The sequence below is a fragment of the Pelophylax lessonae genome (assembly GCF_965119305.1).
Source record: "Pelophylax lessonae genome assembly, chromosome: 8".
Lineage (NCBI taxonomy): Eukaryota > Metazoa > Chordata > Amphibia > Anura > Ranidae > Pelophylax > Pelophylax lessonae.
This window is the reverse complement of record NC_138775.1, coordinates 293,979,684-294,005,322: the sequence shown is the minus strand read 5'-3', so window position 1 is coordinate 294,005,322 and position 25,639 is coordinate 293,979,684. Positions and strand designations below refer to the sequence as shown.

The window sequence follows — 25,639 nt, the reverse complement described above, 5'->3', positions numbered from 1 at the left end:
CCAGTACCATGATCCCCTCTTGGCGTAGCAAAGCTAGCACCGGGTCCAACACTTTTGTGTAGACCCGAGGAGCAGAGGCAAGACCAAAAGGTAATGCCACAAACTGATAATGCTCCTCTCCCACGGCAAAGCGTAGGAAGTGCTGGTGACTGGCACATATTGGAATGTGAAGGTAAGCACCCTTGATGTCGATAGAGGCGAGGAAATGCCCCTGACGCAGGGATGCCACCACCGTGCGAATGGACTCCATTCTAAACTTCTGCACCCGCACAAAGCAGTTCAGCACCTTGAACCTTTGCCTTCCCTTCCTGGGAACTGTAAACAGGTTTGACTAAAAACCCTGAAAACGTTCCAAAGTCGGAACCGCAACAATCACCTCTTGATGTAACAGGTCTTGTACCGCCCCAAACAGACCCTGTAAACGGTCCGGGGACAGGCGCAAGTTGGAAGTAAAGAACCTTGCCAGGGGGACAAGAGCGAAACTAGATCTAGTAGCCGGACCGAATGACATTGTGGACCCACTTGTCTTCTGCCAGCGGAGTCCACGGGTCCGGAAACCAGTGAAGACATCCCTCCACCCAGCTGAAGAAGCCTTGTCCAAGGGTCTGGAGAAGCCCGCTCTTGGCTTGCCAGAACAGGTTAGTTTGGATTCTCCAGAGTAGGCCCTGAAAGGCTTCGAGCCCTTGTCAGTCGACCCTGAGGTACAAAAAACTTCTTATGAGCTGAAAAGGAAGGCCTATGTCTACGACGAGGTTCCTTACCCTTAGTAGCCTGCGGAAGAAAGGTACTTTTTTCCCCCGTGAGACCTTTTATGATGTCATCCAGGATAGCTCCAAACAGGCAATCTCATTGAATGGGAAGATCAGTCAAGCCCTTATGGGCTTAATATGTGAATTCACATATTAAGCCCATAAAGTCCCAATTTTGAACTGAGGCACCAACCCCATATGCAAAATTTTACCCGGGATGATGGCTAAACCCAACTAAAAAGTTCTTTAGGAATCACACACCTACACAAGATCAGTCAAGCCCTTTTTAGAAGTCTGGTCCTCAGACCAGCATTTGAGCCAAAAGACACGCCGAAGGACCACTGCCAAAACAGAGAGCCGAGCCACTAGGGGAGCCGCATCCAAAAAGGCATCACAGATAAACTGCAGTCCCTGGACCAGCTGATCCGCCAATTCAGCAAAGTCAGGGGGGGAGCTGTTCTCCCTCCAGGTCACGTCGTAAAACCTTAGCCCACTCGGTCATAGTTTGAGAAACCAGGGCAATAGTGAAAATCGGCCTTCGTGCCGAACCAGCTAGATTGTACATATTGCAGGCCACAGCCTCCGCCTTCCTGTCAGCCAGATCCTTAAAGCGGAGTTCCGGACAATTCTTTTTTTTTAGCAAAAAATACCCCTTGAATAGTCAGGGCTAGTGCATTTAAACAACAATATCCTCTAAACTGTCCCCTGTTTAGTTGTACATGCTGCATGAATTACTTACCTTGTGAAGTTCTTGTCCAGCGCGGCCATCTGCGGTGTTTGCAGCTGAAGCCTCAGTGTCCCTTTTCCTGGGTTTTGGGAGTCCCAGAATGCTATACCCTCGTCACTTCCAGGGCTGGCGTGTCATATCACAGCTGGTTCCACGTCATTGCGCATGCCCAGATGCTGTTCTCCATCCATCGGCAGAGAATGACGCGTCTGCACCGGAAGTGACGAGGGACACCGGTGCAGGTGCATTGACTCCTGGGATTGATGACACTCATCTCCTAGGAGTCAATGCAAAGCAGGAAACGACGTCAGCGGCCGCAGCCGCATAAGGAGGAAGTGCAGTGATTTTTCATCAAAAATAAAAAAAAGGTAAGCGAACCAAAAAAAAATATATATCCAATTCGTTTTTATCATGTGATAAGGTTATGTATGATGGGAAGTTCAAAATGTGGCCAGAACTCCGCTTTAAAGGCCGGGAACCGGAATCATGGTTGCCTTGATAAATCTGGAAACCAGAGGGTCCACCACTGGTGGAACAGTCCACTTCTTAAGAAGGGACTCCTCATAGGGGTAACGCCTAGTAAAGCGCTTAGGGACCCCACAGGGGCGCATTGGTCGTCCCCACTCTTTAGCGACAACTCTGTCAAAATAGGCGGGGAAAGGAAACACCTTTGCCACTCTGGATGGCTTGTGAGTGCCAAAGGGAATCTGTGCCTCCGTCGCAGCTGCATCCTCCATCTTCAAGGGCTCACACACAGATACAATCAGCGCTTCCACCAGGGCCTTTTTGTGTGCAGTTGCAGACGTGGAGGAATCATCCTCACTATCAGAGAATTACGGGTGCGTGGTTGCAGATCCAGTAGGGTGACCCACGTCCATGGCGAGCAAGTCAGATTCAGGATCGGATGAGGCAGGGGAAGGCGCTTTTTGCTAGCCCGTTGTCCGAAGCCCACCTCCACCTGGGACACAAAGGACTCCAGGACCGTGGTACTAATACAGTGATCAATGCTAAAAACATGCACCGTCACTGTACTAATGACACTGGTGGGAGGGGGTTAAACATCTAGGGCGATTGAAATGTGATCGGAAGTAGCTCAATGTACAATAAACAGATGCAAGTCCATTTACATCCGGCAGCCTATAGATCCAACATGGGTCCACCCCAGTCCGCTGTCAAAATGCAGACAAAAAAAATCCCCTGCTAAATGGAGCAGAAACGGCCCGCATGAAAGGACCCTTTTTAAGTTAACCATTGTGTAGAGCAGCCTTTCTGAACCTTTTCAACCCTTGAAATAAATTTCTGGTCTTGGGGAACCCCTGCTAAAAATTAAAAATCTACAACTCATGACACATTATTGTGACAGTCAGTGGGAAGAATGCTCCTTACTCTTGTCATCATTGGGAAGAATTACCTCCTTACAGATACCTAAAAGGAACAATGGTGTCATTGGGAACTTATCTGGGGGGCAGAAATTGCCCATTTCTCAAGGAACCCCAAGCAACCTCAGGAGGAACCCTAGGGTTCCACAGGACCCTGGCTGAGAAACCCTGGCGTAGTGATAGCACTAACTTTAGTCTGGTCCAGGCTTAAATGACCTGACATTTAGGCTTGCTCTACACAAACAGGCAGGTATCAAGTTGGATAGGTGGGTATATTAGACTTGGCATAAAGAAACCCTTCCAACATACCAATAAGGGTCGAAGCTTTTCTGACTTAAAGACTAGGCCCCCGGTTCGGAAGAGGCACACCGAAGACGGTCTTCTGGCCAACAGATGTCTTAGCATGCAGAATGCGGTGTGTCTGCTTTCAGGCAGCATTTTTACTTATACTAAATATTTGAAATAAATGACAGGTCCATTTTAAAAAAAATATATATATATATAACATAATTCTTCCTTATTTGCACTGTATTAAAATATGAATTAAAAAAAACCAAACAGACAAAAAGTGACAAAAGAAAGCAAACAATGTCCTATAAATCTTTGACAACTGAAAGTTTAGGCTTTGCACCACCAAGAGAACATATTTCACACCATGCAAAAGACTTCATCAGCCCACGGTATCTGTACACATGTGCAATGTGTTTTGATCCAAATCTAAATTCAGACAAATTTTTGATTTTGGCTGTATCCGAATGTCCAAATGACAATAGCAATGCATTTCATTGAAGTTCGTAAAGTTTTATTTTGTTTATTCGTTGTCTAACAAATTAAAACATTTCGGAACAATTCAAATTTGGGTCTGTCGAAAAATGATTGACCGATTCCAATTTTGTTTGAGGAATAGCTGGTTGTTAAGTAGTGAGCCGGGAAGCCGGCAGCCGCTTCCTTAAAGGAGTTGTAAAGTCAGGAAGATTTTTTTATCTTAATGTATTCTATGCATAAAGCTGAATACACACTATACAACTTTTGTTGTTAGATTTCCTTTAGATTTACCTTTAACTATGTAGTGCAAAGGCCTGCCTGATTGCATACAAATTGAAAGTGTTTAGGTTTGACCTCATATTATATGGTTTTGGTAAATCTAAAGGAAAAAATCTAAAGACAATTGTATTGTGTGTATGGCCCATTAGGATAAAAAGCATTCTGTGTTTAGCAGCCCCCCTAATATTTATCTATGCCCTCTCTCTGTCCAGCGATGTCCACGAGTCACTCGGCCATCCTGGGACTCTCCCTCCTGATTGGCTGAGATACAGCAGCGGCGCCATTGGCTCCCGCGGTTGTCAATCAAAGTCAGTGAGCCATTTAGGAGAGAGAGGGGACGGGGCCGAACGGCAGCTTTGTGTCTGAATGGACACATAGAGCTGCAGCTTGGCTCAGCTGCTTGCTTTGGGGGCACTCGATAGGAGGAGGGGCCAGGAGCAGGAGGAGTGGCCAGGAGCAGGAGGGAGGGACCCAAGAAGAGGAGGATCCAGGCTGCTCTGTGCAAAACCAACTGCACAGAGGAGGTAAGTATAACATGTTTGTTATTTTAAAAAAAATAAAAAAATGAGAATTTACAATCACTTTAACAACTGAGGATTCATCAGCTGTCAGCGGGTTATTCCTGTGACAGCTGAAATGTAAACCGAAAAAAAAGCCAGCCCCCCCCCAAATCCATTCCAGGCACCTGGGGCCTGATATAAATTTTAAAGGCGAACCTGACGCCAAAATAAAAAAAAATGGTGTGGGGTCCTCCCGAAAATCTTTACCAGACCCTTATTCAAGCATGCAGCCCGGCAGACCAGGAAAGGGGAGGATTGGCAAGTGAGCGGGGGATTCCCCAACGGCCCCCAAAGCACCTTATCCCCATGTTGATGGCCCCCTAATGGGGTTTTTGCAGATTTATACTTATCTAGGTGGATGCAGCATCACTCTGATGCTGCATATGTCCCCCGCCGGCTCTAACACTGAGAACCGAGCGATCAAACACTGCAGATCGCTCGGCTCTCACAGCTTCCCGTGCAGAGAGCTTCTGTCAGTCACCAGCTCTCTGCTCTGCCCCCTCCTAGCTCACTGGAGCGCTGGACTGTGGAGGGCATGGAAAGGGCTCCCTGAGAGGCTGAGCCAGGTGCCAGTCCAGGCATGCGAGAAGATCCCGACCCCATTGTCAGGATCTTTCCCGAGCCTGAACCAGCTCTGTGACGTCAGCAGGCAGCGGACTTCAGCCCACTGTCTGCTGAAAACGGGTCAAAGGAGGGCAGAATGATCTGCACACCTGTGATCCACAGGAAAAGTCAGACAGACAAACAAGCTTTGGCTGTACTTTTCCTTAAGGCTACATTCACACCTGAGCGTAGCGTTTTTTACCGCGATTTTACCGCGATTTTCAGGCGTTTTTACAGGCGTTGTTTGTGCAGGCGTTTTTAGATTGAATAGAAATCAATGGAAAACGCCTGTAATCTGCCCAAAAAGAAGCTCATGTACTTTTTTGAGCGTTGGGCGTTTTGCTTACAGCGTCAAAACGCTCAGATGTGAACAGGGGCCATTGAAATGAATAGGATTTGTCTTGTTGGGTGTTTTGAGAGCTGATCCTAGAGCAGAAAAACTCCCCAAAAATGCCCCAAAACGCCTAGATGTGAACGGAGCCTTAACAACCAGCTATTCTTCACACAAAATTGGGATCAGCCAATCCTTTTTCGACCGATCTGAATTCGAATCGTTCTGAAATTTTTTAATTAGTTTGCAAATTAATAAACGAAAAACAAAACTAAAGGAAAATAAAGTCTGGGAACTGACTGTTGTCTACCTGCAGCTAAGTAGTCTGCACTATTCAGCCTAATATTGCAGGAAATATAACGAACAGTTCTGGCCCTCGAAATGAGTGTAATAATGTATAATAACCCCCCCCCATAGCACTTCCCGCCAATTATATCAGTATAAACAACACATCCTGCTCATACATCCGTCTGTTAAAACAGGCTCCACCTACAATCAGAGTAAGCCCCAACACCCCTATCATAGATGGTGGCGAGGCTTTCAATGATAGATGGGGTAGAGAAGGTCTCCTTTCAGAGATATGGGTGGCAGAGATTGGGAGGCTCTCTCTTTGGCTAAGCTTCCAAGGTTGATCTGTCTCGGTTTCTCCTGCACCTCTCCCTGGTTGGATCTCTCTCTCTTCATGTCTCACCTGTACGGCTCTCCTCTGAACAATCTTTGGTCTGTGCCCCCTACATGTCTTCCAATCTGTATTTTATCAGGTTGTTTCTTCCCTAAACCCTACCGTAACTCTCTCTCCTCATCCCAACCTTCCAACCCAACCTGCACCATTCCACCAGTGCCGGAACAAGGTCATCTAGAGCCCAAGGCGAACATGCCAAATTGCCCCCCCCCCCCTAGATGTATACCACTCAAATGTCCCCACTGAACAAAAATTCCCCCCCCCCCCCCCCCCACCACTCCAAATTACCCTTCTCAGCACAACTTCCTTCCAATCCCCCATCCTAGCACAAATCAACCCCAAATTTCCCCTCCTAGCACAAATCCCCCTAAAACAAAGCAAAAATCTTCTCCTAGCACAAATACACTCCCTCCTACCATATTACCTTTTCTAGCACAAACCCCACAAATCTTCTTCCCCCATCTCTCCTCCCAACACAAATCCCTTCAAATCACCACTCCTAGCACACCTCCTCAAGTTTCCCCTCCTATAACAATTATCCCCTACTACCCCCCAAATTCCCCCTCCCAACACAAATCCCCTCCCTTCAACCTCACACGATACCACAGTGCCTGGGGTAGCCGCCCCCTCCTGCCCACACCTTGTCCCGGCCTTGCACTCTCTCTCCACCTTCTGTGGCCTGTGCCCCTGCTGCCCACCGCTCTGGACCACGCCTCTTCCACACCATCCTTAGCTCATACTCCTCTCTCTATAGCCTGTGCCTCTTTATCCCCTCCTTCTCTCTAGTCTATGTGTTTCTCTTCCTCTATGGCCTGTGCCTCTCGGTCTCCTCTGGTCTATGCCTCTATGCTCCCCTCCATGGCCTTTACCTCTTTCCCTGGCTGGGCTTTTCCATGCATTCATATTTATGACAATGTAGGCCGTCCAGCAGTTAACTGACAACTCTCCCACATTTATGAATCTTTGTAGTGCCTCAAACTTGGTCTCTCTTCTCTTTCCTCCAATAGCAGGCTCCCTGTTCTGTAAAAAAAAACTTCAGTCTTATCACATGCCCAGCAATGAACCACGGCGTAGCTGCAAGATCATCACATATTAAAGCCAAAGAAGCCGTGTAGCAAACATTGGATAAGGTTAGTGGAAGCTCACAGCATGTCCTGCTCACATCATTAGTCAAACAGCAGAAAAGCTTCATTTAACAATGAGGTAAAACCTCATCCACCTACTTATCAGCGATGGCTCTGGAGCGCCCCCCGGCTCCTTGGACTCTTTCTGGGTTCTGTCCGCCACAATGTGCGATGGGGCCACTGAGGGGAGGGTCGGGATCCCAGCTTTTCTCTCTCTCCGTCCTGTTCAACAAGGAAATCTTTCCCTCAGTAATTCAGTAACCAGGCTGAGAGGCAGTGTAAGAAAGCAAGCGGAGGAAGAGTGCCGGCGTAGCTTGAGAGAGAGAGAGAAAGAGGTGCGTAGCGGTTCCTCGGCCTATCCTACGTACATATACTGTCCTTTATGTCACATGCCACAACTTTAACAAAAGGTCCTATACTGACTATTCTGTTTTTTTTTAAAGCATCCTGTGTGATATATGTGCTCTTACAGTGTAGCAATAAGTATTGTAAGGCCTATTTACAAAGAGAGGTGAAACAAAATGTTTTTTATTTTCCATTTTTCCTCTTATACCTGTTTTTTCAGATTAATAAAGTTCGAAAGTCTTAGTATTATTTGAAGTGTAAAAGAAATGGTTAAAAACCAATAAGTAGTGAACTATATCACCAAATGTTTGTGGACAGCTGACCATCGCACTTATATGAGTTTGTTGGCCATCCCTTTCCAAAGCCATGGCCATTGATATGGAGTTCTCCTCTCCCTTTGTGGCAATAACACTCTTCACTCTTCTAGGAAGAGAATTTGGAGGGTGTCTGTGGGAATTTGTTCCAATTGTGATGTCAGGAACTGATGACGGAGGAGAAGACCTAGTTCATATGTTGGTCCTCACATTGGGCACCATAAAAAAGACCTGACTTGCAGCGGTTGTTGAAGTTCATCTCAAAGGTATTCAGCAGGGTTGAGGTCAGGACGCTCAAATTCCTCCACATCAAACTGGTCAAACTATGTACCGTATTTTTCGCCGTATAAGACGCACCGGCGTATAAGCGCACACAATTTTAAAGGAGGAAAATCTAGAAAAAAGATTCTGAACAGGCTGGGCACTGGTGAGTGTAGGGACCACAGTACCAAATAGGTACCCCTTTCATTGAAATTAGGGGGGGGAGTTGCTCTACAGAACCATGAGCTGGGAAGTGTGAGGTGACTAATCTATTAGAAGAGTTCAATCATGCAGAGACCACCAGAGGCAGAGAGACTAAGGTAACGGTTACAGGTAGAAGAAGAAGTGAAGAACACAGCCTGACACAGTGACATCCATCCCCGGCCCGCAGCTAGTTCTTCTCTTGACCGAGCGGTGAGCACAGGCGAACCAATCACGTTGTGAGTAGCGGCACAGCGAACCAATCATGTGTGCAGGCACGCGTGATTGGTTAGCTGTGCAGCGGCTCACGGCACCACCCGCTGCTGCTGCTCACCGCTCTTGGCTCAGACAGTCACAGTCAGTCAGTCTGAGTCAGGAGAACTAGGCGCTGCAGGCGCCCACTCGTTCAACTTCAGGGCAGCTAATGTTATTTATGACTGAGCGTATATTTTCAGCGGGCGCAAGCGGGGCCGAGGTGGCAACAGGGGTGGCAAGGACTTTCTCTGGGGTGGCAATTGCCACCCTAGCTAGCCCTCTGGCTCCGCCACTGGCAGGCAAAATGTGTATTTGTCGTATAAGACGCACCAACTTTTTGCCCCCCAGTTTTGGGGAAGAAAAAGTGCGTCTTATACGGCGAAAAATACGTTATTTATGGAGTTGGCTATGTACACAGGGGACAGTCACGCTGGAACAGAAAAAGGTCCGTCCCAAGCACTTACCACAAGGTTAGGAAAGCAAAATTGTCTACAATGTCTTATTTGTACCCTTTACCAGGGACACCTGAATGCAATCTTTGAGAGGGGTGTCCACATCATTTTGACCTTAAACTGTATAATAGTGTCAGCATATAATGTCGGTGTGATGGTCAGCTGTCCACAAATCTTTGGCTGTATAGTGTAAGTGCCAAATGAAAAGCTGCTTTAATTGATCATTCCCATGAAAAATTAAAAATAAAAGCAAACTATTGACCTTGAGTTATATAAATAGACTCCGAAAATTGGCAGTCACTTTAAATATTGAATTCTCTTTAGCAGATGCAAATAGAAGATACAAAAGCACAACCACACAACTGAAAAATACTTGCTAAGATTTGGTGCTCAGGATCCACTCTCCTGTTCGAACATCCAAAGCAGAAATTAAGCCGGCAACTCGATACCTCCTTGGTATTCTCCTTTATTTGGCTACATCATATACACAGGATTAATGCTGACATGTTTCGGCTATTGCAGCTTTACTCATAGCTATAAGTAAGTAATACCAAGGAGTTATCGAGTTGCCGGCTTAATGTCCTCTTTAACAGATGTATTAACAACACAAAATACCTTTCATCAGTTTCAGCCAATGATCTGAGATATGTATAATGTAGAATCAAATTTTACCGAAGAGAAACGTAAAAATGGAAGAAAAAAAAAGAAACCAGCACTAAAATGACATCAATAATATCTACAAATCATTATTCATAACTGTTCTGTGATGGTAAAAGGCTAGGTGATTTGATGATAAGTCTACCCACCCCATGCTTCTCAAGGCCACCACAGTCCAGTTTATTAAGTATAAATGATTGATGTCCAGAGAATGTGGCCTGCTACCTGTGAGTATGGGGTCATTGCTCTGGTGATTTGTACTCTTTGCACCTGTTAAGCTCTTAAGCAGTACACCAAAAACCCAATTTAACGGCGAGTGAATAAGCAACTTAGAACTCCATAAACAAGATTCGCTAATTATGTCTTTCCAAACAATATTTGTTGTAGCTGCTTAAGCCTGCGGAGGAATAGGCTGAGAGTAGGAGGGCATTAGTACGAATAAACATCTTGGGCTGGTGGCACAACGTGGAGAGAGATACTTCCCCATTTAGACCGAGAGGTCAGATGCTAGGGAAGCCAAACACGTCCAGTTTGTGATGAAATGACCATGCTCCATCTAGTGTCCCTCTTGACATTGTGTCCACCCTATGAATCCTGAGACCTGCCAGGAGTCCACCACAGAATTAATAGGTACACATCCATCCATATTCTTTATACAACCCAACAATCAATAATCTACTGAACCTCAACATAATAAATTCCTATATCAGATGAACCTCAGGGTTCATCATTAGTCCAGCTGGTCTTCAATACTGGATACTGCAGATGGTGTACTTCAACCAGGGTTGAACATTTAGGTTCTGAAAACATCAAAAAACCCTATGCCTTTCGTCTCTTCACAAAAATGTCATGGTCGTCTGAAAATCCTTAATTCTATGGCTATTCAATGCACAACTATCACTAACCAAACATGCTTATATTACCTAACCCAAATATTGGAATTAGACCAAAAGAATAAAACAATTAAGAATGTAAAAATAAAACAGATCTCATCCACACCAACAATTAGATTTAGGCTACGGGTATTCAACATGTAATGCTGGCCATGTTCACTGCACTTTTCAGGCAATTCCAACAACTTCAGATCACAAAAACAACTGAACGGTTAATGTACTGTAACTGCTACCATCTTGCTGTGAATGCCAGTGATAGGTGGGGGCAGTGGCCATCAACGGACATAAAGGCGGATTATATGACCTATGTAATGAGTATTGGAATTTTGGAATTCTGTATTTGTAAACAACATTGCATTATGTTGTAGACACACCCATACTCGCAATATCCCTGAAAAAAGAAATTGGCCGAAACGCGTGGGATCAGTCCAAGTCTGGGGAGAATACTGAAAATCATCATATCTTGCATATGGCATCTTTTAAGTCCCCAGCTATGGACTATTTGGTATATTGTGTATATGTGGGATACATTGTACCAGCAAAGATAATATCTTACCAGTTCAATGTCTGTTTTATACTTTGGTTTTTGAACAAAGCTTCTGTATACTTTTCTTATACTTGGTGAAGGATTCTATGCATTGCAGTTACTACCATTTGTGGTAGAGAATTCCACAATCTTGTAGCCCTTACTGTAAAAAAAAAAACCCTGTTTAGTCTGAGGTTAAATTGCTTCTCCTCTAATCGCATTGTATGGCCTTGTGTCCACATGCATTCGTTGCGACTGAATAGTTTTTTTTCTATTCTGAGATCACCGCTGAGGTACTTGTAAATCGCAATCATGTCCCCTCTCAGGCATCTCCTTTCCAGGGAGAATAAATTAACCGCTTGTAAGCGCTCTTCATAATTAAGGTCCTCCAATCCCCTAATTAGTTTCGTTGCTCTTCTCTGGACTCTCTCCAGCTCCAACACATCCCTCCTGAGGACTGGCGACCAGAACTGGACAGAATACTCTAGATGTGGTCGGACCAGTATTCATGAAAGTGATCAGATTTTTCCACCTCATTCCATGAAGTCTCCTTTTGACCATTCTATGTGTTCAATTGTTTTGTGATTTTGTCCACAAATGCTACTGAAATTCCAATCACTCAGTCAAACAGCCACATCTATTCAGGCTGTAGGCTGGTCTTTTGAGCAGTATTAAAGGATAAGTCCAGTCAAAAACGAATGCTAAACCTGCTCTTTGCCACATTCTAAGACTATTCTATCTAACCCTGTAAAGCAAAAATCACTGTACTTACCTTTTCTACACCCGATCTGGTCCGGTCCCACGCTAAGCTGTCAGCAGCGGCTTCAGCATGGAGGCGGGTGCAGGAGAGGCACTAAACAACGAATGCCTCATAGTAAGTCTATGGTTGACGTCACTTCCCATTCGTTTCACAGCCATTGTTGGTCCTCTCCTGCACAGACCTTCTGTCGCTGGAGAACGGATCGAGTGTAGAAAAGGTAAGTACAGTGATTTTTGCTTTACAGGGTTAGATAGAATAGTCTTAGAATGTGGCAAAGAGCAGGCTTAGCGTTAGTTAGTTTTTGACTGGACTTGATGGACTGGATCCATCAATTTCTTTGACGAAAATATTTTTGTCAACAAAATTATAACTACTTTAGTCTACAAAAATACGACTAAAGCCTCGTACACACGCGTCGAAAATCGGCAGGGAATTTTCGTCCGACGACCGATCTGCAGATTTTCGGCTTGTTAGTATGATGCTTCTGACAACCGACTCCGACTTTTCGGCCGAAAAAAATCTGGTGTGCAGGCTATAAAATTTTTGTCTGACGTCAAAACACGGCCGATTTTCGTGCAGTCAGTACAGATTTCGACAGGGAAAAATCTAATGAGCAAATCTGGGCATGTTTAGAGAAGAAAGATCACAAAGAAAGCAAACCAACACATGACATCACTTCTGAAGTAGAATTTTGTCGGGCGAGAAAATTCGTGTGCAGTCCAGGCACATTCCAACCAACAAAACACCACTCTGGACAAAAGACGGACGATCGGTCGGCCGATAATCGAGTGTGTACTAGGCTTTAGTCTGGGTTCACACCTGCTGTGGCCGTGGCTCACAGTAGGGGGTCCGGTACTTCCCTGTTTACCGCTTTAGGTGTGAATCAGGTGTGAATTTCCACCTGAATTCACACCTGAAAACTGAGCCAAAGACACACAGGACACTTTTCCAGTTCGGACCGCGGCCGCCCCGAAGCCGTGTGAACCAGCTCTACTGAGTGCTGGTCATATCTGTCATGCAAATTGGATGCGGGAAAATACAACTAAAACAAAATCTGCATTTTAGTAAAAAAAAAAACTATGACTAAAACTAAATCGAAATTTGACATCAAAATGAACACTGCTCTCTAGGTTTTAAAGTTAGTGAAGCTTGAGAGACATAAATTAAATACCAATCCTTTTCTAAATGTTTTGCTTTTAGCTAAATCAAATTGTTCCTTTGTGACTTGTTTTTGCCAAAATGGCAATGTAAAACATGCAAAGCAAATTAAATCTCCTGTCATCAGGATGTGAATTGTGTTAGGCTGCCCGCAGACATGAGCGGTGCTCAACATAATTGTGAATGATATCCCATACAAATAATCTTTCATACAAACGTTTCTCCAGTTATGACTACCCCTGCCAAAGACAGAAGTCTAAAGAATACACACGCGTCTGTGCAAGATCATTTGGAACTGCTGCTTTCAGTTACAGAAAATGACTAGTGGCAGTAAATCAAATACAACTTGACTTATCCAAGTGACTTATCCAATGCATCTAATGGCAGAGAATTCCCCGGCATTTAAAAAGGGACATGAACTGTCCAAACTGTGCCCAAAAAAGGTAAGTAGTAGGGATGCACCGATCCGATATTCGGATCGGATATCGGCGCCGATATGGCCATTTTAGATGGATCGGGGGATCGGTAACATTGACCGATCTGGTTTTTGCTTGGTAACGGCTCAGCCATCCCTTACTTGGTGCAGTAGTAGTATGGGATGGGAGCCGCTACTTCCTGTACAGGTGCAGCTCACCTGTACCTCACAATGGAGGAGCCATACACATGAAGCAGCGGCTTTGCTCTTTACTGCAGCCGCTTGCTTTGTGTGTAGCTCCGGATCGGTTCCGGTATCAGCGATTTCACAACGCCAGATATCGGTATTGGGTCCAAAAAAGTCGGATCAGTGCATCCCTAGTAAGTAGACTAAGACTAGTTAGCAGTTTTGACCATAGGCTCCTGCAGCTAATCTTTTCCCCATTACTCACTTACCAAGCCTTGTTCTACACTTTGTCTCTGTGTGCAGGTGGCCATCTTGGAAAGGTCAGGGATTTCCTTCCCCATGTCACAGTTTCCACACCTTGCCCCCTTCCCAATGACTGGTGACCCCATGATGGGTGGGGGAATAATCAAGAAGCTGGAGAGGACCACAGATCCACAGAATGGATAACGTGGAAGCAGGGGGATCCTTGCACTGCAGGTCCTCAGGTACAGCTTCCTCTCCAGCAAGGAGAACAGGGAGCAGCACATCACCAAATCTCATTCTGGTGAGACTAGCAGTCAGAACTTAGCAGGAGTACCTCACATGATCTCACACTGCAGACAGAAAGACGGCTACAGAACAGGTGTGCCATGCCTAGGCACAGAAAGTTCATTCTTAGGTCCCTTTCACACAGGCTTTCCTATCAGATCCACCTGTCAGTTTTTTCAGGTGCTCCATGCATCCCTATGGAGCAGCGAATGTCAGTGGTGACATCTCCGTTGACACCTGCCGCTATCCAAAATGATCCTGTCCGTGAAATCCAGACAGATGGAAACCCTATTTTCCATCCGTCTGGAGGATCGGATCGGATGAAAATGGACAGGAGGACCGTTTTCATCCGATCTCCCATAGAGGAGAGTGGGGGTCCTGACAGGTCTGTCTCTGCAAAGTAAGCGGAGACGGAGCTGTCATCCGCCTGCTCAGCAGGGATCGGCGGATCGATCCCCACTGAGCCCACTGAGTATCTGCATGTTATGTGCGGCTCCTCCCCTTTGCCATGTAAACATTGGTCACCTGGGTAACGTGTGCGGTAGGGTCGGGGGCCCCCCAGTCCGGTGTCTTCCGTGATCCGGGCTGTCCGCACATGCAATGTGCGGCTTGTGTTAGTGTTCCGCCGTGTGCGGTGTTGTGTCGATACTGCTTTCGGCTGTGATTGGAACTCTAGTCTCCAGCCGACCATTACTCCGCCCTGCACCACCCATTGTCTCTCCTGGCTGCATCGGGGGCGCGCACGGGGGCGGGATCTGTAATGTTTTTTAAATAGATTCAATGGAGAGACAATGGGTGGAGTAATGGTCGGCTGGAGACCAGAGGCAGAGCTGGGAGGGCTGTATTGCATCGGGCTGGAGGGGCGGAGTTCCGATCGACTACCAGCACTGCGAGTCCTCCCCCCGAGTCCCGACTTCACCCCCCTGCCTAATGCTATTGCTAAATATCGTGTCTTCGGCGATATGAATATATGATATGAATATCGCCCACACCGATTATCGTTCACATCGACTATCGTTCAGCCCTAATATGGACTATAAGATTATGGACTATATGTTTATGGACTATTGATTTCCTTTGTCCTACATTGAATTCCTTGCCATCTAGGTCCTTAGTGAGGAACCTGTGGGTCCCTTTTTCCTCCTTTTTGCGCCAGTTTTTATTTATATTTTTTTTAAATACCACCAGAAGAAAGCTCTGTTTGTCGGAAAAAAAGGACAAACTTTTTTTTTGGGGTACAGTGTCGCACGACTGCGCAATTGTCAGTTAAAGTAACACAGTGCCGTATCGCGAAAAATGGACTGGTCATCAAAGGGATCTTCCGCAGATGAACTGGATAACAATTCACATACCAAAAAAAAGAAACTCCAAACCCCTAATTACAGCACTCAGATCTCAAGAACTGACCAATCCGGCTGTGACAACAGAATATATTTTGACATATAGCAGTGGAAGGGATTTGTCTGTATAGCTGGGGAGGGGGGGGTATGAAGGTGTAAGCGATGGGTGCATTCTACTAATATCTTGTTTTCGTGTTTCAGGAATGAAGAGTGACTGTTTGATCAGCTAGCTGAGGAATGAAGTTGGGCCCATCTGCTGGGGGGCGGTATGTCACTGTGGATGGATTTGTTTACAGATACTAACAAGGAGCACTTTAAATGCCGACCTGCAGTATACTCAACTGATACTCAACTGATAATGTACAGCTTTTTAACAATGTGGTTGGGATAAATTAGTAATAAATAACAGAATGAGGAAGAATACTTACCTGTCCTGGGGTACATGGCAGCACATGGGACCACTGATGGCTGGTCATGTGATCAATGCTACGGTAATAGCCACGTGGTCTCCGATAAAAGGGCTTCAAGCAGAAAGTCCCGCAATAAAAAAGCAGTTGGTTTTTTTTTTGTTTTCTGGCAAAAGTAGCATTAAAAACTTCCCTAGCAACTAGCAATGTTTTCTATCCTGGGTACAATGAACGTACAGTTGTGTGCAAAAGTTTGCACCCCCTGGCAGTAATCTTGTAAAGTTGGCATTGATATTGAAAATATGACTGATTATGCCAAAAAAACTAGGGATAGAGATCATAGGAAGCCATTTATAAACTAGGAATAGAGATCATAGGAAGCCATTTATAAACTAGGGATAGAGATCATACGAAGCCATTTATAAACTAGGAATAGTGATCATACGAAGACATTTATAAACTAGGGATAGAGATCATACGAAGACATTTATAAACTAGGGATAGTGATCATAGGAAGCCATTTATAAACTAGGAATAGTGATCATATGAAGACATTTATAAACTAGGGATAGAGATCATAGGAAGCCATTTATAAACTAGGAATAGTGATCATAGGAAGCCATTTATAAACTAGGAATAGTGATCATATGAAGACATTTATAAACTAGGGATAGTGATCATAGGAAGCCATTTATAAACTAGGGATAGCGATCATAGGAAGCCATTTATAAACTAGGAATAGAGATCATATGAAGACATTTATAAACTAGGGATAGTGATCATATGAAGACATTTATAAACTAGGGATAGTGATCATAGGAAGCCATTTATAAACTAGGAATAGTGATCATAGGAAGCCATTTATAAACTAGGGATAGCGATCATAGGAAGCCATTTATAAACTAGGAATAGTGATCATAGGAAGCCATTTATAAACTAGGAATAGTGATCATATGAAGACATTTATAAACTAGGGATAGCGATCATATGAAGCCATTTATAAACTAGGGATAGCGATCATAGGAAGCCATTTATAAACTAGGGATAGTGATCATAGGAAGCCATTTATAAACTAGGAATAGTGATCATAGGAAGCCATTTATAAACTAGGAATAGAGATCATAGGAAGCCATTTATAAACTAGGAATAGAGATCATAGGAAGCCATTTATAAACTAGGAATAGTGATCATATGAAGCCATTTATAAACTAGGGATAGTGATCATAGGAAGCCATTTATAAACTAGGGATAGTGATCATAGGAAGCCATTTATAAACTAGGGATAGTGATCATAGGAAGCCATTTATAAACTAGGGATAGTGATCATAGGAAGCCATTTATAAACTAGGAATAGTGATCATATGAAGACATTTATAAACTAGGGATAGTGATCATATGAAGACATTTATAAACTAGGAATAGTGATCATAGGAAGCCATTTATAAACTAGGGATAGTGATCATAGGAAGCCATTTATAAACTAGGAATAGTGATCATATGAAGACATTTATAAACTAGGGATAGTGATCATATGAAGACATTTATAAACTAGGGATAGTGATCATAGGAAGCCATTTATAAACTAGGAATAGTGATCATAGGAAGCCATTTATAAACTAGGGATAGTGATCATATGAAGACATTTATAAACTAGGAATCATAGGAAGCCATTTATAAACTAGGAATAGTGATCATAGGAAGCCATAGGAGGATCACAGGAGCTCTGCATTGATACCAGAGAGAACAACGGTCTGCTGTGTTTACAAGTGTGAGCCTAGAGGGTGTTTTCTAACTATGAGGGGGATGGGCTTGTAATATTAACCACTTAACGACTAGCCACGTAGATCTACGTCGGCTGAATTTGAGTGGTTATACCGGGATGATGCCTCTAGCTATAGGCATCATCCCGGTACCGTTGTTTGAAGCCGGCGGTCGGCTTTCCGTCGGTAACGATCGATGCGGCTCGGGAGCCGCTCGATCGTTACCCGGGGGGGCGGGAGGGGACGCCCCCCCCCCTCCCGCCGCCTTCCGCGGCTTTGCTCGGGGCTCCCGTCCCACCGGGAGCCCCGAGCACCCAGCCGGCACGTCCGCCGGCTGGATGGAGTCCCGATGAATGCCGGAAACGGCATTGATCGGGTCTCCGATGACGTAACCCGGAGGCGGCGTCCATGACGTCACATCCGGGTTACTGTGCCGCAAAAGGCGGCAGATTTAAAAAACGGCTGTATGCAAAAATGCAGTTTTCGGCGTTTTGCATACAGGGAAGTGTAGTGGAGGGGTCTAGGGTCTTTTAGACCCTCGATCCCTCCATAAAGTGTACCTGTCACACATATTGCTGTCACAAGGGATGTTTACATTGCTTGTGACAGCAATAAAAGTGATCAGATTTTTTTTTTTTTTAAAAACCTGTAATAAAGTTAAAAAAAAAGAAAAAATAAATAGGAAAAAAAAAAAAAAAAAAATTTAGCCGCCCCCGTCACCGTTAGCTCGCGCACAAAAAAAAACGTATACGCAAGTCGAGCCGCAAATGAAATCGCTGTTCAAACCACACATGTGAGGTATCGCCGCGATCGCCAGAGCGTGGGCAATAATTTAAAAAAAAGAGCTACACTCTAACTCTAAACTGGTAACCGTTAAATAAATTTAAAGCGTCGCAGATTAAAATCTCTATTGACCGTAGTTTGTCGCCATCCCACGGGGGGGCGCAATTTTAAACCGTAACATGTTTGGTATCTATTTACTCGGCATGACATGTTCTTTCACAATATACAAAAAAAATGGGCTAACTTTACTGTTTAGTATTTTTTAAAATTAGTGAAATGTGATTTTTCAAATTTTTTCCAAAAAAATGGCGTTTTAAAGACCGCTGCGCAAATACCGCGTGACAAAAAATTTTGCAATGACCGACATTTTATTCTCCAGAGTCTTTGCTAAAAAAATATATATAATGTTTGGGGGTTCTAAGTAGTTTTCTAGGAAAAAATACTGGTTTTAACTTGTGAACAAAAAGTGTCCGAAATAGGGCTGGGGGTAAAGTGGTTAATACAGACACGTGTGTTCCTAAATAGGAGGAACACAGGAGCTCTGTGTTGATACCAGAGAGAACAACGGTCTGTGGTGTTTACAACAGCAGACCGCTGTTCTCTCTTCACGGGGAGCGATCGCGGGTGCCTGGGGGCCATCACAGCCGCTGGCCCTGCATTTCGGCTTCCCCGCTGTCGAGTGGGCGCGGGCCTCCAGCGGCGCATGCGAGCCCACAGGAGCGCTTCCGCAAACCACCGTACAGGTACGGCGATTCGCCGGAAACCTGACGACCTGCTGCCTTATAACAGTTTGCCTGTAGGGGGCTGACTGCAGCAGTAAATAGTTGTGCGGCGGTCGGCAAGCGGTTAAGCTTTGACAATAAAACCTAGAGGCGGATTGCTTTCTATGCCGAGCCTCACCAGATTCTGAGTGCTGCAGGTTTAGTAAATCTCCCCCATTATATGACTTATTTGTTACGTCAGGGTGTGGAAATCCTGGCAGTAATGCCTTTAAGTTCTCTCACAATCTTTCTCGGTGAATCACCTTGCTGGGCAGTAAAAGCCTATTATTTTTATTATTTTTAAAGAGCCGCATTCCGAGTGTTCATTAGGAGTATTTGTTATACAAGCCGTGCAAGGGATCCTTCGCCTTGTGTTCTTCTTTCTGCCCAGGAGCAATGGGAACACATAGCACGTGAAATGAGTCATTTCCTTCCCTCCCCCTCCCCCCCCCCCCCGGCCCCCTGCTATCTGTCACCTTCACATAGGTAATGAGAATGCCTCAGTCATGTGACCTCGCTGACACCGCAATCTCCTCCTCACACCTTTTGCTCCAGGTGAGGCTCGGCTTGTTGTGTTCTGCCTTTTGCCTTATCTTGACAGCTCTGCATGTTTGCATCCTCTATGGATCCATAAATGTTCCCGGTGATAGTGGAGATCTCCCGAAGGATAATACAGCACCTCACCTTGGGGAATTTCCCTTTCCAAATACTTCCTTGTAGGGAACATTCCAATTTGTAAATGAAAAGATAAAAAATACGTAAAAAAACAAGATTTGAAGACACGTCTCCTGTTACTTCATTTCCTTCTATTTTTTTTTTTTTTAAATTAACCCCTTTATGACCACCAAACATATACAGCAGGGGTGTCAAACTGAATTTGATAGCAGGCCGCATCAGCAGTATGGTTGCCCTGGAAGGGCCGGATGTATCTGGGGTGCTCTACATACAAAGTTCAAAAATGCATTATGTACAGAGTGCAGAGTTCAGGAGTGCGCTATGTACAGAGTGCAGAGTCCAGGAGTGCACTACGTACAGAGTGTAGAATTCAGGAGTGCACTACGTACAGAGTGTAGAATTCAGGAGTGCACTACGTACAGAGTGTAGAGTTCAGGAGTGCGCTATGTACAGAGTGCAGAGTCCAGGAGTGAGCTATGTACAGAGTGCAGAGTCCAGGAGTGCAATACGTATAGAGTGTAGAATTCAGGAGTGCACTACGTACAGAGTGTAGAATTCAGGAGTGCGCTACATACAGAGTGCAGAGTTCAAGAGTGTGTTATGTACAGGGTTAAAGTTCAGGGATGCCCTATGCACAGAGTGTAGAGTTCAGGGGTGTGCCACGTACAGAGTGTAGAGTTCAGGTGAGCGTTATGTACAGAGTTCAGGAGTGCATTACATACAGAGTGTAGAATTCAGAAGTGCGCTATGTACAGAGTGCAGAGTTCAGGAGTGGGCTATGTACAGAATGCAGAGTTCAGGAGTGTGCTACAAACAGAGTGCAGAATTCAGAAGTGCACTACGAACAGGTTGCAGAGTTCAGGAGTACGCTACGTACAGAGTGCAGAGTTCAGAGTGCGCTACGTACAAAGAACAGATTTCAGGAGTGCACTAAAAACAGAGTGCAGAATTCAGGAGTGCGATACCAATAGGGTGCAGAGTTCAGGAGTGCCCTACGTACAGAGTGCAGAGTTCAGGAGTGTGCTATGTACAGAGTTCAGGAATGCACTACGTGTAGAGTGCAGAGTTCAAGAGTACGCTACATCCAGAGTGCAGCGTTCAGGCATGCGCCACGTACAGAGTGCAGATTTAAGGAGTGCGCTATGTGCAGAGGTAAGGAGTGCACTACATACAGAGTGTAGAATTCAGGAGTGCGCTGCGTACAGAGCGCAGAGTTTAGAAGTGCATTATATACAGAGTGTAGAGTTCAGGAGTGCGCTGCGTACAGAGTGCAGAGTTTAGAAGTGCATTATATACAGAGTGTACAGTTCAGGAAAGCGTTATGTACAGAATTCACGGGTGCCTTTTGTACAGAGTGCAGGGTTCAGGAGTGCACTACATACAGACTGTAGAATTCAGGAGTGTGCTACATACAGAGTGCAGAGTTCAGGAGTGTGCTACGTACAGAGTTCAGGAGTGCGCTACATACAGAGTGCAGAGTTCAGGAGTGCACTACATACAGAGTCCAGAGTTCAGGAGTGCGCTACGTACAGAGTTCAGGAGTACGCTACATACAGAGTGCAGAGTTCAGGAGTGCGCTACGTACAGAGTGCAGATTTAAGGAGTGCGCTATGTGCAGAGTTCAGGAGTGTGCTATGTACAGAGTTCAGGAATGCACTACGTGTAGAGTGCAGAGTTCAAGAGTACGCTACATCCAGAGTGTAGCGTTCAGGCATGCGCTACGTACAGAGTGCAGATTTAAGGAGTGCGCTATGTGCAGAGTTAAGGAGTGCACTACATGCAGAGTGTAGAATTCAGGAGTGCGCTGCTTACAGAGTGCAGAGTTTAGAAGAGCATTATATACAGAGTGTAGAGTTCAGGAGTGTGCTGCGTACAGAGTGCAGAGTTTAGAAGTGCATTATATACAGAGTGTAGAGTTCAGGAAAGAGTTATGTACAGAATTCAGGGGTGCCTTATGTACAGAGTGCAGAGTTCAGGAGTGCATTACATACAGAGTGCAGAGTTCAGGAGTGTGCTACATACAGAGTGTAGAGTTCAGGAGTGTGCTACGTACAGAGTGTAGAGTTCAGGAGTGCGCTACATACAGAGTGAAGAGTTCAGTAGTGTGCTACATACAGAGTGCAGAGTTCAGGAGTGTGCTATGTACAGAGTGCAGAGTTCAGGAGTGCGCTACATACAGACTGTAGAATTAAGGAGTGCGCTGTGTACAGAGTGCAGAGTTCAGGAGTGTGCTATGTACAAAATGCAGAGTTCAGGAGTGCACTACATACAGAGTGCAGAGTTCAGGGGTGCGGTACGTACAGAGTGCAGAATTCAGGGGTGCGGTACGTACAGAGTGCAGAGCTCAGGAGTGCGCTAAGTACAGATATGTGATGTGATTTATGTGATGTTTTAATTAAAATATTTACAGTGCCATCATCCACATACAGAAAGAGAAAGGAGAACATAAATTGAACGGTGTGTGTTTAGTATCACTTTGAGGATATGCCAGTTAGTGAAAAAAATAAGCACTTTAAAAAAAAAAAGGAATGTCAAGCGGATTTTACATTCTGTATCGTGTACCAGGAGAGGTGTAAAGAATCGGCAGAACTGCACCTGGCTGGAGGTAGAAAAGATGTTATTAATAAATATTGGAAAATGAATTGCTGATCTTGGCCCGGTCTGGCTGCAGTTCTTCCAAATAAATTTCCACATGTGAGGTTTATTTTTGCTGGCATAAACCGGCTTCCTTCTAGGCATTGTCCCACAAAGGTTATTTATTTTTCCACACAGGTGATTACTCGCATACACCGGATATCCAGCGGCGGGAAACAGAGGATTCTTGTAGCTGGGGTGACAGGTGTACAATAATAGCCGCTGTCAGCTTGTACAAAGTAATGGCAGCAGCTTTCACTGTTCGCATGTAACTGCACACCAATCGGTTACCTGCAGTTAGGGGAGCAGTCAGATGTGGGGCCGGGAAAAGGGGTGGGCAGGAAGGGCAGCTGCCCTGGGCACTGTGGTATCATGTGAGGTGGGGGGGGGGGCACCACAAGGAGGTTGGGGGAAGGGGATTGTGTCAGGAGGGGGAATTTGGGGGGGGGGGGGCGGCAGGGGATATGAATTGTTCTGGGAGGCAGAATTTGGGGAGTGGTGCTAAGAGTGGGGACTTGAGGGCATTGTGTGGGGAGGGGGAAGAAGATTTGTGCTAGGGAGAATATTGGGGGGGGGGGTATGTGCTAGAAAAGGTAATATGGTAGGAAAAAGGTGATTTGTAGTAGGAGGGAATTCTTTTTTTTTTTTTTTTTTTTTTTTTTGGGGGGGGGGGGGGCGTGTGCTAGCAGGGCTGGGTAAGGGTATTTGTGCTAGTAGGGAAAATTTGGAGAGAGGGGGAATTGTGCTAGGGTGAAGGATGCCCCAGTGAATGTGTGCTGGGGCATATGAGGAATGAGAGGATTTAAGCTGGGGGGGGGGGGGGCAAAGATTTGTGGTGGGAAGAAGATTACAGTAGGAGGCAGATTTGTATTGGGAAGAGGAGGGGGAATTTATGCTTGGGGGGTAAGCATGCAGATTAGTACTCAATTTTTTTTTTTTGGGGGGGCTTTTCTGACATATAATGCTCATACATCTGGGGGGGGGGGGGCAAAGATTTGTGGTGGGAAGAAGATTACAGTAGGAGGCAGATTTGTATTGGGAAGAGGAGGGGGAATTTATGCTTAGGGGGTAAGCATGCAGATTAGTACTCAATTTTTTTTTGGGGGGGGGGGGATTTTTCTGACATATAATGCTCATACATCTGGAGGGGGGGCAGGAGATTTGCACGTTGGCCCTAGGCTCTAGGGTGTTCTTACCTTGTCCTTGCACTGCTCAGAATCATCCCGGCTCACATATTCATCCCTAACTGCAGGTATTTGCTTACTATTATTTACTATTATTTTCCTGCTGATTTTCTTTATTTTTATTTTTCTAGCCAATAATATTTAAAGCTGAACCCTAAGGTATGGATATTTTTGGCAAGTTATCTAGTTGACGACCGCCCCATAGCAGATTTACTGTGCAGAATAATGTATATACGATTCTACAATTCCTGGTAGGGGATGCACGCTCCGCTCCGCTTCTACCTTAATTTATCACAGCAGGAGCCGATCAGCAGGCCGGCCAATAGAAAAAAAAAAACCTGGCAATTGCTTGGTCAAGCAACACTGTACATAAATTAAATTGATATCATTTTTTTCACACTAATACACCTTTCTTTTGGAGGAATTTGATCACCGCTGGGATTTTTATTTTTTGCAATATCAACGAAAAAGAGCCGAAAATTAAGAGGAGCCGGGCTGCTCTGTGCAAAACCCTTACACAGAGCAGGTAAGTGTAACATGTTTGTTATTTTTCATTTTAAAAAATCTGAACCTTGAGAGCCGGTTCACATTACAGCGATCCGACTTGCCGGGGCGACCTCACAAGTCGCGGTGCGCAGCTCGCACCGCGACCTCGGAGCGTCCGGCATGGACTTCATAACATTGAAGTCTATGCAGGTCGCTCCGGGTCGCCCCAAAGAAGCTCCGGACCCTTTTTCTAAGTCGGAACAACTTGTGTCGCTCCTATTAGAACGGGTCCACAGCTTCTCTATGGCAGGCGACCAGGTCGCCTGACAGGTCGCCCCAGTGTGAACCAGCTCTTACAACTCCTATTAAACTAACACTGATCAAAATAGAAAGGAAAAGAGTTTTCTAGTTTTATTCAATTTTTTTGTCTATGAATTGTATAAAAATATATATTTTTTGCATATGTATATCCACTCGAGCAGATCAATGAATTTGTAGACATATACTTTTTTTATAAAAAAAAAACACATATATATATATAATTATATATATATATATATATATGTTTTTTTTATAAAAAAAAGTATATGTCTGCAAATTCATTGATCTATATATATACAGGGCTTTTTTTCAGCGGGAACGCGGGGGAACGCAGTTCCGGCACCTCCAGAACTGACTGTATGTAATAGTAAGGGGTGCTGGGGTGTGCTGCAGGGTCTATTGATGCTTGCTGTGAGGGGATCTACTCTAACTGGAGGGGATATATTTTTATATTTTAGCAAGGGGGTCTATTGTTGCTGGTGGGGGAGCTTTTGTTGCTGGGGATAGGTTCTATGTTGCTGGGGGGTCAGTTTTTGCTGGGAGAGATCTACTGTTGAGGGAGGGGTCGATTGATGCTAGCTTTAGGGAGATCTGTTGTTGCTGCCGAAGTGTATTGTTCCTGGGGGGGGGTTGTGGTCCATTGTTAGGAGGATCTATTGTTGCTGGCTGCAGGGGATCTATTTTACTACGTTTCTTGTTATCACTCCCAAATTATATACAAAATTACTTAGCACCACAAAATGATATTTGGTTCTGTATTGTCTAAAAGTGCAGTATTGGGAGATGGGTAGGGGATGGAATCAAGGAATGTTGGTAGGGGGTGGAACCAAGGAATGGTGCTCGGAGGTGGGTAGGGGGTTGAACTAAGGAATGGTGCTCGGAGGTGGGACCAAGGAATGGTCCTCGGAGGTGGGACCAAGGAATGGTCCTCGGAGGTGGGACCAAGGAATGGTCCTCGGAGGTGGGACCAAGGAATGGTGCTCGGAGGTGGGACCAAGGAATGGTGCTCGGAGGTGGGACCAAGGAATGGTGCTCGGAGGTGGGACCAAGGAATGGTGCTCGGAGGTGGGTAGGGGGTGGAACCAAGGAATGGTGCTCGGAGGTGGGACCAAGGTATGGTGCTCGGAGGTGGGACCAA

The 25,639-nt window shown here is 45.2% G+C and overlaps 1 protein-coding gene across 5 annotated transcripts in view; it reads right to left on the bottom strand.

Annotated features, from left to right (window-relative positions):
* The window catches only part of ST3GAL3 (ST3 beta-galactoside alpha-2,3-sialyltransferase 3), a 742,392-nt gene that overhangs the window by 378,131 nt on the left and 338,622 nt on the right, over nt 1-25,639 (bottom strand). For 3 of the 5 annotated variants that reach the window (XM_082265014.1, XM_082265013.1, XM_082265015.1), the window contains one exon: nt 7,299-7,421. The exons of the other annotated variants lie outside the window; for them this stretch is intronic. In XM_082265014.1, the coding sequence (XP_082121140.1) occupies nt 7,299-7,421 (123 nt within the window). The remainder of the gene's footprint in view (nt 1-7,298; nt 7,422-25,639) is intronic. 5 annotated transcript variants of the gene reach the window in all.